General features: G+C 38.7%; 1 protein-coding gene across 3 annotated transcripts in view; it reads right to left on the reverse strand.

Moving 5' to 3' along the window:
• COL9A1 (collagen type IX alpha 1 chain) overlaps positions 1-12,790 on the reverse strand; it is an 87,832-nt gene that overhangs the window by 34,272 nt on the left and 40,770 nt on the right. For all 3 annotated transcript variants that reach the window (XM_065911372.1, XM_065911374.1, XM_065911373.1), the window contains 8 exons: positions 8,588-8,641; positions 7,149-7,202; positions 4,541-4,594; positions 3,107-3,160; positions 2,939-2,992; positions 2,759-2,812; positions 1,899-1,952; positions 752-796 (listed from right to left, as the gene is read on the reverse strand). In XM_065911372.1, the coding sequence (XP_065767444.1) occupies positions 752-796; positions 1,899-1,952; positions 2,759-2,812; positions 2,939-2,992; positions 3,107-3,160; positions 4,541-4,594; positions 7,149-7,202; positions 8,588-8,641 (423 nt within the window). The remainder of the gene's footprint in view (positions 1-751; positions 797-1,898; positions 1,953-2,758; positions 2,813-2,938; positions 2,993-3,106; positions 3,161-4,540; positions 4,595-7,148; positions 7,203-8,587; positions 8,642-12,790) is intronic.

The following is a 12,790-nucleotide window of genomic DNA, read 5'->3' on the forward strand; positions in this document are numbered from 1 at the left end:
TTTTTTTTACAATATTAATTATATATGCCTCTCTCTATCATTTCCACCTCCAATACACTTCTTTGAGCCTTTTAACCTGAGTGTAACACCACTAAAACTGTAAATAAAGGATCATGCCAGCATGAGGAAGCAAGGGATATGCCAGCAAGCTCCGGGGAAAGCAGGTATCTGGGATGCCATCTCCACCATCAATTGCTCATGGTCTGCTACTGGGGGGCGCCTCAGCTCAAGACTGTCTGGGCCACTATGACTGAAAAACTGGAGCCACATAATCCAATTGTGACCAATTTCTACACTAGTCACAGTGGATCTGTTTTATTTAAAGTAAAGCTATATTTTGTCCCTTTAATTTTTTCTTTTGGCTATTGTTTTTAAGTGCTTGCATATAAGCACTTAACATTGATTATTCTGTGAACAATATGCTTAATATCTTTAAGTTTCAGCTAAATCATCTTAATATCCATTGACAAAACCTCTGTGGCTTAATAATATCTTCCCTATTTTAAGTGGTAAAGAGCAATGAACGCTTCTCTGTTTTACACTGGCAACTGATGACTCTTTCAAGAAGGAAGTCTGATCAGTAACACTTTGTCAAAGTACTCTTTCTGCAGCTGCAGTTCTCTTTGATTTCTCCCTAAGGTCAAATTTAAATTCAAAGGCAGGATGGAACTATTTTAAATGATAACCAAAATACATAAATAAAATAATGAAAATAGAGAAAAATATTAATTGCAAAGTTTTCATCTTTTACCTTTTCACCAGTCACACCCTTTGCGCCAGGAATTCCAGGTATACCCTGAAAGAATGCACATGGAATGTGTGTTCAATCACCTCATCTGACAACCCATGAGATGCCAAGTCCACTGCACACTGCCAAGGTGCTGAGGGCATCGTGACGACCTCAAAGCTGCAGTTTGGGGGAGAGCCCCCCTAGTTTCCCAGTTCTGAAGTTACAGACCTATGCACAATATCCACAGGCCACAGACTACAGACCTATCCACAAGCCACAAGACTCTGGCTTGTTATGTCTGAACACCCTGGAAGCAAATTCTAGCTCTAAACTAAAGTCACTTTTTAAGGATGAACTTTACTAAAGTTACTTTTTAAGGATGAACTTTACTAAAGTCACTTTTTAAGGATGAACTTTCAAATTAGAATCTGGTAGTATTTTCAGGTCAACATGAACTCTTCCTGGCATGATCTCATGTACAGAATACAAAATAGGAACCTGTCAAAAACACTAAGCTGCAAGAAGAAAAACAAAATGGCAGGAAAATGCTGGGTCTAACCGAGATTTGGTGCTATCCAGAGGCCTAATATTCTCTAATTATTTTTTAAGTGACAGATATCATAATAAGCTGGAGGGCAGTCCTCAACATTACCAAGTAGACCCTTTAACTTGAAATATGTGCCTCCAAAGAGCCAAGAAAACACATGGGATAATCTACATGAACTTCCAGCCACAGTAATGCAGGAAAACACCAATCTGAATAATTAATTGAAAATAGCACACAATCAAAAGATGAACTCTTAGAGCTCACATGGTTCCCTGAACATACTCTCAACCTTATGGCTCAACCCTGGTCCTAGGGCTTCAGAACTGGTTCAAGTAGGAGGAAGTATAAAGCCCGGACCACAGCTCAGGGTTGGTGAAATGATATAAAGAAAATTGACTGAACTAAACAGAGGAACAGATGCAAAATATAAACTTAAATCTTAGTGTGGTTTAACTAGTTATTCAGAGAAAAAGTACAAAAATGTACAACTGTAAAAACACATAATTAAAGCATCTTTTCTTCCCTAGAACTTATCAAAATATACAATATGTTCCCCCCTCAAATGCATATGTTCAAAATATGTACATAAATCAATCAACATTTAAATACTCGAATACTTACAGGTAATCCCTGCAAACCTGCTTCACCAGGAGGCCCGGGTTTCCCTGGTTCCCCCTGAAAAAAAAAGTTTTTGTTGAATGTGTATGAACTATTGTCTTCCTTTTAAGAAAAGGAAAGACAAAAACCTTCTAAGTAGAAGGGTTATCCGCACAGCTGACCTTACGTGCACTTTTATAATGTGACCTTGTTCAGGATGGGAAGGTGGGATAGGACTTAGGATGGAAATGCCATCAAAATATGTGATTTCCTTCTGCCTATGTTCATCAACAAGGCAGTTTACTGAGTTTCTGAAAACAAGCAAACATTCTTTTTGTTTTTGGTGTTTTTTTTTTTAATCAAAGTATAGTTGATTCACAATGCTGTATTAACTTCTGCTATACAAGCAAGTGACTAATATACACATGTACAGATTCTCTTTAATATTCTTTCCCATCATGGCTTATCCCAGGAGACTGGGCATGGTTCCCTGTGCTGTACGTTGGGATCTTATTGTTTATCCATTCTTCATGTAATAGTTTGCATCTCCCAATCCCAAACTGCTAGCTCTTCCCTCCCCCATCTCTCTCCCCCTGGCAACAAGTCTGTTCTCCATGTCTGTGAGTCTATTTCTGTAGACTTATCTGTAGATAAGTTCATCTGTGCCATATTTTAGATCCCACATAAAAGTGATATTATATGATATTTGCCTTTCTTTTTCTGACTTCTAAGAATTTTGAATTGACCCTTGATTTAAAAATCTAAAAGGAGGGAAAAAAGCCAAAGCCAGCTCAATAAATGTCCCAGTAACATAATGATGGAAGCTCCTTGGTGGGCCAGGGCGGAGACCACCCCATCGCCCTTAGACTAAATTGCACGGCTACCTTTGTTCCTGGCATTCCAGGTATTCCGTCACGGCCATCCACACCTGGCAAGCCCTAAAGATGCACAAAGAAACACAGTGTCCGTTAGAAACACATCCCTCTTCCTTTCATTATTTTATAAAGTTTTATTACAATAACCACTTCGAAGAATGAGCTTGATGACTACAGTTCAGGACTTACCGCGTCCCCTTTGGGCCCAGGGAGACCAGGAATTCCAGGAGAACCTTGAGGGCCCTGCAGGGCAGAGGGAGGAGACAGAACAGAGACAGTTACCACGTGTACTTAGGTCACGTCAAGGAGATCTGCACAACCTCCATGCTGGTGGTGATTAATGCGGATTCGACTCACTCTGTCTCCCTTGGGACCTATTTCTCCTGGAGGTCCTCGCTGTCCTTGGTCACCCTGCATGAAAATAAAATTGTGTTCATGTGAGCAGAATTAACTTATTGATAGGCTTTTGAAATTATAAAATTCTATCCAAATTATCTTACATTGCTCTTTCATCTCAATGGCTTTGATTTACCATGGATGCCTCAAGAAACCTTTTTATAAAAATGATATTGTCCTAAAAATTGATATTATCATAAAGATAACCAAGACTTACATGTCAATTGATTTCACTGTAAATGCATAATGCTTCTGCATTCTTTGGATGAATAGCTATAATAAAATTAAGGTACACACTGCAGGTAGCCTTGACATCAGGCACTTTGTCCACACATCTTCTAGCCTCATTGACTATCATGGTGGGTTGAGGTTTGGATGAGTTGCCAACCTTTTCTCTGTATTTTACTTACTTCTCCAGTCAATAATAATGATTTCTGTCAGAACTATCCAGTTGATGTTGATACATGGCCAGGTGGTAACAGATGAGAGGACGTGTCTTCCTAAAATACAGCTTTGGTTGAATTGCTGAGCTGCTCTGAAACCTCAAACGGCTTCTGATTGCTACCGGATCACTTACGATTGCCCAGATTGGCATAAAACAGTTCATAACGTTCCTCTACCTTGTCTATTCCAGCTCATCTTCTAATAGGAGCTCCACACTCAGGCAGTGGCAGCCCCACAGCAGCACACCCCCATCACCCCAACAGGGCTGCTCCCTACCTGTCCTCGCTGCTCTATCCCACCTCGCACGTGTTTGCAGGTCCACCTTCCTCTAAGGTCTGCTTGGCCCACGTCTGCAGCTTGATCTTATGATGGTATCCTCCAATTACATTCTTTCTTTCCCACCGGACCTTGACAGTTGGAAATACTATTCCACCTAGACCTTTTCTACTTTTTCATGCGTATGAGTATCAATTAACCATTTTTTGGTTTATTTACTTCCAGAAAGGGTGTGAGGCAGTCCACAATAAGGACACATCTACACATAGCCATCAAAATATAAAATATGAGATCAGAAATCATATGAGAGGAAAAGCATAGAACTACTCAAGAACTCAAAATGGGAGAGTTACTGTGACTCCTGGCATCCTGGCAACCAGAGTGAAAGGAAAAAACACAGCAAACAAACAAACAAACAAAACGTATTTGACTAAACTTATGAGAAAAACAAGACCCATGTCAAGTCAGAAGAACATTTCTCTATACATAAGAAAAAAATAAAGATGCTTGACTTAATTTTTAAAATTTTAATAAATACAAAAACTATTGCCCATTTTTCCACTTGATTCATATATAAATGATACCTGCACACATACATACATATATTAATAGCAAAAAATCTACCACTGATCATTGCTAAAAAATCTATCAGTGGATCCCATGAAAAGTACTTACAGGTGCACCAGGGAGCCCCTGAGGCCCAGGTTCTCCATCTAAGCCCCGAGCGCCCTGCAAATAAACAAGACAAGGAAAATGAACTCAAGATCAGTGATGCACGCTGAGGGTACTTCAGTCTTTCTAAAGAATTTCAACAGCCAGATAAGAAAGAGGCTTTGTGTCTTGTGTTGCAGTATATACTGATATTCATCAGTGAGCCCAAGGAGTATTTCATCAGAAACCTCAGTGGTGAAAACACTGGTTTACATCTTCTCATTCCATCAAAAGCACTACACCAAACATTTGATACCCCCTTGGATATCTTAAATGAACAAACACAGCACCCTCTCCCGATTGCTTATGTGAGCTACTTACTGGGAGAACCTGGAAAGCCTATTGGGAAGGTTCGATCATCATGCTCTGGGGTTCCCAGGACCCCAGTGGGAATTCATTGATGATGAAGACCAAGGCACCACCTAAATAGCAGTTGCCCTGGACCCTGCAGCTGCCACACCCAGAAGAGATTTCTGTGACTCTGGATTCCCACCCAGATCTAGAATCAGGACTCCAGGCTTGTGATTTGGAGGAATAAACTGCAAAAGAGATGTGGGCATCCCCTCTTCCATCCTGAATAGACAGTAGGTTCAGTTTGTGTAAAGTGATTGATCTGTTTCCTGCACAATAGCTTCACCCCACCAAGAGATGCTGGCTAAAAACTACAAGGCTTTATAAATCTAATTATCATGAAATTATCTCTGCCTACCTTATCTGTGGTACACATCCCTTCCTTATTTTCATTATAAGGATCAAAACATGATTTCAAAACAAAAACATGGGATCTTAGTGCTCTCCATCTATGCTACATGGCAAAATACAGCCCCCACCCCTTGTTAAAATCTTTTTCTCATTTACCACTCGTATGAGAAGGCAGATGGGCACTTGGAGAGAACAAGCCCTCTCCTAATGAACAGGCTTGGGAGGAGGAGATGATGAAAGATATTTTTAAAAAATAGTCAAAAGGGTATTGGGTAGATGTCAAGCCAAGAAAACCAGGTGGATGGTGTCTGCAATAAGAATTAAAAATTAGAAAACCTTTGATAGAGGGCTCAGACATGGGTAGCATCAAAGAAGAAGCAGAGGCACCACAGAGCCTTGAAAGTCTTTCATCCCTAAAAACTGGAATAGAGCAGAAGGCATTCTCCATCCACCAGGAAGGAAGAGGTTTGGGAGACCTGAAAAAACCTTTGAATTCACAGCTCATGTTGCTGGGAGGGAGCAGAGCCAGTCCTCGTGTTACAGAAATGGCTTTGATGCCTCTCTCTCTCTGTCTCTCATTGTTGTTCAGCACCAGCTCAGACCCAAACTGCTGTTACTAGGTAACCACAGCAAGGGTCTGAGTTCACCAGAAGAGCTTTTTTTCTTTTTATTGAAAGCAATCTGACCACAGTCAGAGGCAATGAGAAAATTTTGAAAACTACCAAGTAGCAAAATACCTCAAATAAAGAGCATATCAACAAGGGTAATTGGTTTCAAAATAAGGGTCACATATTTTAGGAGATGATTTAAACCAGAAAACAAGCAAAAGCCTGGGTATCAGCAACTTCAAACTAAATGGGATTTGTTACTTGGTAACAGAAGAGTACCAACAAAATGTTACCTAAGGTAACATGAATACAGAAATATAAAAATATGTTTTTAAAAACAGGATGCTTTTAGAAAAGAAATATTACAGAGGAGATGGAAGAGGGAGCCAAGTACAATGAGAAAACCCAAGGAGACAGAGAAAAAGTTGGAAAAAAAACGACCCTGAAGGAATTGTTCACAAAGCAATTCCTCAATCCACAAAACTGTGCATCTTTTTTCCTAGAAGGTTGGAGTTCATTTACTGAGCCACGGCAGTGTGCACGTTATCCTTTTCTGGTTGTGAATGACATGCTATGTGATTCCGTGTAGAGCAACAAGGATTAGTCTCAGAGGTTCTCAGGTGAGGGTCAGACAGGGCGATGGGCAAAGTGCCTTCTTCTTAATTTTCTGGAGTCCTACAAATGGGTTTTCTTAATAGACTTTCTAAAAAAGTGCTGTCCATTTTCTTAAAATCTCAGAGAGGTTAGACACACCCCCTTACTCATGTAACACACACACACAGAGCAAGAAAAATATTTCTGAGCCCATCATGAACTTTCAAGTTTGAGCTGTTTTCACGTTTGTTATCCACTCGGCCAAGCAATGCCTGCCCTGCCCTCTCCACGGAGTGGCAATGCCTCCTCCGTCTGGCCAGGCATTCTGCCTTCCCCCGCTTCTCCACCCTCCTCTGCCTCTGCCCTGCACCCCAGATGCTGCGTCAGTGTCAACTACTGACAATGACAAGATATGAAATACAACAGCCTGCTTACCCCTGCTTACCCTCAATAACTAAAGACACACAGTACATAACCAGTGTCATGTGGATGACTCATTTCTGTCATCTGTGTTTATAACAGAAATGTTAAGAACCTAACCAATCTTCTACAAAGCACCCAATAAGAAATAAAATGTGATGCTGTTGAAGATAAGAAGATATTTTGAAATGGCCCAGAACTTAAACATGTATGTGTATTGATTTTGATGATCACCATCATCATTTTACCTTTTCCCCTTTCTCGCCAGCTACGCCGGTAATGCCTCTCAAACCTTGAGCTCCCTTGAAAAGTAAACAAAAAGAGACAGAGAAGTAAATTCTTTGAGTTGAAGCACATATGCTTTGATGTCATAACCAAAGGTAACAATGAGAAGAGTGATACGCTTTCCTAACTTAGAAGAAAATTCCAAAAGGAATTCTGCTGATGGTAAAACTCTTTTTAAAAATTCTGGAGACTTCCACAAATCTGGAATTGGAATAACAATTGATCACAAAAAGAAAATACCATTAGCATAAAAGAATTATGGAGAAGAAAATGGTAACCCACTCCAGTATTCTTGCCTGGAGAATCCCATGGACAGAGTAGCCTGGAAGGCTACAGTCCATGGGGTCACAAGAATCGGACATGACTTACTGACTAAACTCCCACTACTATTTGGCTTTTAACTCACACACAGAACACACTGCCACTTTTGCCTCCTCCATGGTTTGTAACTCGATTACACGTCAAACAGTAGTGATTTTAAACCTTGGAATAACTTTTCCCCACCAACAGATGCCACCCAAGACAATTAGGCTCCCATGGTAGCCCAGGAAAGCTTCTTCCTATGGATGTGGGGGGGAGGGGTGGTCTCCATCAACCACTTGCCATCACTCTTTGTTACACTGTTTCTACAGTAAAAGATACTCTGAATTTCAGTTTGGGGAGTAGGAACCCATCTTATCCCTTCTCGGGCACAGCAGTGGGTAATCCTCAAAATGAGGATGCAGGGCGTTATTTCTAGAATGCACTTCAATCCTGAATGCTACCATTCTAGACTTCTGGCCCCACAGCAGCAGGGATCCAGAAACAGATGCTGTAGACATGCTGCCTGGGGGACAGGGGCAGACACTCCATCGGGAAAGCGGGGTGGCCCCTTCCAGACAACTTGCTAACTGTCCACACTGGCTTAAGATAAACTAGTTCTAGGCCAATCATTTCCCTGGGTTGTCAGTGGCTCCACACCAGCTCTGTTTTGCATCCAGGTCAGTCCCAATTCTCTGTAGAGCAGTTAGGAATGGCCTGAAATATACATTTCAGGATGATCCAGCTCAGGACACAAAATGAGATGTGGCCAAATCAGATTAAAGCAGCTCCCTTACTGACTGTGGCTCTCTTACTGACTCTGAACACAATTCGAAAAGAATTCCAGAAATGTTAGGGTCAATAGCAGAGACATGGAATGACATGTATTATCTCTCAAGGAGAGCTCTTGCATAAATATTCCAAAAAGCATACTTTCTACAAATCAGTGTGTTCCTTGACAGATGCTGTATTTTATATAAAAAATGAAAAAACTGTGAATTTTACAGAAATATTTTTGCATGACCTCTCCCAAACTCCAGAAGTAATGATATCCTCCAGTGACTACTGGGATCATGCAGCATAAGACTGAAAAATACTTAACCGGAGGTCCTTGAGCTCCAACTTCTCCCAGTCCGCCCTGGTCCCCTTCTTCACCCTGAAAAGCAACACAGAGAAGGGCACCAAATGCTTTTCCAGGAAGTGACCTGAAGTGGGCTCCGTCTAAATCTGTACCCCCTGAATTAGTCTATTATAATTTCTTATTTTATGTGAGTAGTCCATATTAATTGAATTGAATTAATCCATATTAATTGAATTAATATTAATTCAATTAATATTAACTGAATTCAGAAAATACAAACAAGTATAGAAATAAAGTCACCCCAATCCCACTTTTCAGCTGTAAACACCAGTAACATTTTAGATGCTATCCTTTCCAAAATTTTTCTAAGGAGAGAGAGGAGGAGAAGGAGGGGGGAAGAGAGACACAGACAGACAGAGAAAGGGTGTGTATGCATTCAGGTACTAAGTGTGTGTGTGTGTGTGTGTTGTGGGTGTATTATTAGGAAAGTCTGACCACACTACACAAACTTTTCCATAAACTATATTTCTATTATGATTTTCATTTTAACTTTTTTATTCCAGTTTTCATACCATGCACAATTTTTTAACGTATTTAAATCAGTCTTTTCTTCCATGACTTCTACCTTTTGTGTCACCCTTAGAAAAGCTTACCTGCCTCCCAAAAATAAATATTCATCTACATTATTCTTCTAGTAATTTTATATGTATCATTTAATTTCTTATGTAGAAATCTTCCATTATCAGTAATTTATTTTTATGTAAATATAAAGTAGAAATCTCCTTTTTCCTTCTTGTCACTGTTGTTCAGTTGCTAAGTCGTGTCTGACTCTGTGACCCCATGGACTGTAGCACGCCAGGCTTCCCTGTCCCTCACTGCCTCCCAGAGTTTGCTCAAGTTCATGTCCTTTGAATCAGTGATGCTGTCCAACCATCTCATCCTCTGCCGCCCTCTTCTGCTTTTGCCTTCAATCTTTCCCAGCATCAGTCTTTTCTAATAAGTTGGCTCTTCGCATCAAGTGGCCACAGTGTTGGAGCTTCAGCTTCAGCATCAGTCCCGCCAATGAATATTCAGGGTTGATTTCCTGTAGGATGACTGGTTTGATCTCCTCGCTGTCCAAGAGACTCTCAAGAACCTTCTCCAGCATCACAGTCTGAAAGCATCAGTTCTTTGGTGCTCAGTCTTTATGGTCCAACACTCACATCTGTACATGACTACTGAAGAGACCATAGCCTTCACTAGACAGACCTTTGTGGGCAAAGTGATGCCTTTGCTTTTTAATACACTGTCTAGATTTGTCATAGTTTTCCTTCCGAGAAGCAAGCATCTTCTAATTTCATGACTGCAGTCACCATCCGCAGTGATTTTAGAGCCCAAGAAGAGAAATCTGTCACTGCTCCCCCTTTTTCCCCTTCTATTTTCCTTCTTACTGGCACTCTATTCAATATCATTTACTGAATAATAGATTCTCCCCACACAGATTGGAAAATTCATCTTTAACATATATTAAATTGATAAATAAATTTGCTTGTGGAATTCCTATTAAGCTCTACCAGTTTCCTATATGATGTTGTCAATACCATAATATTTTAATTATCAAAATTCTATAATCCATTCTAATCTTTGGCTGGGAAAATTCATTTACTTTTATTTTTCATTTACAGTTACTCTTATTTTTCAGATTTTCCTAAATGTATAGCCTTAGGCATGAACTTTAGAACTGTTGGACAGAACATCACAAAAAAAATGCTGCTTGCTTTGAACTAGAACTTCATTAAATTAATAGATGATATAGAGAAATAATTTTTACAACACTGAATCTTTCCATTGTGGAACTCAGTGTATCTTCTAATTTGGTCAAAATGTTTCCCTTTTCTTTCCATCAATAAAGTTTTGTTCTTTTCTTCAAATTGAATACTTAAGTGTGTTCTAAGGTATCTTGACTAGCTGGTGGCCACTACCAATGGAATCTTCTTTCATCATGTTCTCTAATTATTTCTTTGACTTTTTATATTAATTATATAATCTCTGATGCATGTATTTTTTACTTTATTTATTTATTTGGTTGCATCAGGTCTTAGCTGCACCTTGTGAGTCCAGTTCCTTGACGAGGGATCAAACTCAGGCTCCCTGAATTGTACTGGGTCCTAGGGACTGGATCACCAGGGAAATCCTGCTGATACATTTTTAAATGGTAGGATATTCTGAACAGAAATCCAAGGACTGCTATTTCTTACAGAAAGATTACTGTATGGACTCTGAGAAAGTTATTTTCTCTCTGACTAGGATGTTGCTTTTTATAATAGATATACTACCCTACATTTCCTATGGTAACAAATAAATTGTGAAGTTAGTTATTAGAAAACTAACTTAATTTTTAATATATGTACATAATAGTAGATTAAAATCCAATTATATTGTTTATGACATGTTTCAATTCACTTATTTTCTTGTTCCACAGGCTGCAACTTTGCATTTGGATATTTTTTTTCACACATACACAAAGAAACACCAAAAAAACTTAGTAGCAGTATTAATATAGAACATTTGGCCACACAAAGCAAAGAACTAGGCTATACCTAAACCAATTACACTTGATTTCTGAATAAACTCTCAGAATCTTATATAGTGGATTTTTGTTAGTTCATGGAGTGGATAATCAAAACATGTATAATTAAATACTACTTGTATTTCCCCACCTAAGTATAAAAACAACAGTGATTATAATTTTTCATTAGTAGAGCCTGGGGTATTTTCCCATTGATTCTTGTTAAAACTTATAGTAACATAGTTGATTTAAATATTTCACCAATAGATGAATAGCACACAGTAACTAATCAATAACCATAAAGCTAAATGACAAATTTAGGAATTGCAATTTATTATCATTTTACTGAAAGTTTTTTTGATGGTTCATTCTTAGATTCATAACCAAATTATTTAAATATTCATTAACTATTTTGTGGAGTAAATTCAAGGCAGAATTGTGAATCTGAAAGCAAACTTCAGGACCCTAGTCTTAATACTTCATCTTTCTGCTTTCAGCTTACAACTAATTGCATCCATTAGCCTTTTCAGGTTTAATTTTTAAGGAGTTATATTATCTTCATAGATCAATTTTCAAAGACAAACACTGAAAGTTTAAGTGACATATGCATGTGAAATAAATAAGGAACGATCAACAATTTTTAATTATGAAAAGCTTTTTCATGAAAATTTTGGTCAGTTACCTAACACACCAAGAATTTTGCAGGTTCCCCACTTAAGACCGAACAAATTTGAAAGTCCAGATAACTAACTTGCATAGGTCTCAAAAATACTAGTTTCATGGGTGAGTAGAGAGACCTCTGATTGACTCTTTCATTCCCAAACCCCATGGGATGGGGGAGTGGAAGTTTCCCAAAGAGAAGGGGTCACCAAAAAAAGAGGAAAGGATACAGGGCATCAAAGCAGCAGAAGTCCACTAAGTCTGCTTTACTATACGTATTACCTCGAGGTGTCTTTCAGTGTGGTTTAATATTCTGTTTCTGTGGTTAGATAATATTCTATTACAAGGATATGTCAAACTTAAATTAGCCACATCAGACATATGTGTTCATTTCTGTGCCCTTAGCACTTAGAATAAATCCTGGCACATAACAGAGATTAATAAATATTTGTTGGCTTTTTTAGTTACAAATTTAAAAATTCAATGGAGGAATAGGCACACAGAAAAACACCCAAAGCACTTGATGTTTTTATAATTTTCTCCAATTTGTCATCAAGAATTCACCTGTGATGTGCCAGATGAATAAAATGGCTCTACTATTCAGAGCCTAAGTAATAAAAGACTTTTAAAATGTAAGTTCACACTGTAATAAGGTACAGGAAATTGGTTTATTTATCTTGATTGTCTGAGACTGTTCAATAGTTTTTCCTAAGGAATTCAAGAATATGAGTGCCTGAAGATATTAATAAATTTCTTCTCAAGCTCTTAACCTCAAAAGATAGACTTCTGCCACCCAGTACAGGTGTAAATGGACTTATTCAACAAAGTCTAGACAACCCACATTAATAAAAGCAGTTTGACTTTGTAAAAATACTATGGAATTTACAGGGACAAATATTCTACCATATAAGAAGTCAAATTCCTGGTTACTCTAAGGCGATTTCATCCTAGTGGATGAAAAAAGACAAACAGGTCACCTTACTTTAAATTTCAACCTTGCAGGACGCGCTAGCTCC

This window comes from Muntiacus reevesi, chromosome 19 (assembly GCF_963930625.1).
Source record: "Muntiacus reevesi chromosome 19, mMunRee1.1, whole genome shotgun sequence".
In the NCBI taxonomy this organism is placed as follows: domain Eukaryota; kingdom Metazoa; phylum Chordata; class Mammalia; order Artiodactyla; family Cervidae; genus Muntiacus; species Muntiacus reevesi.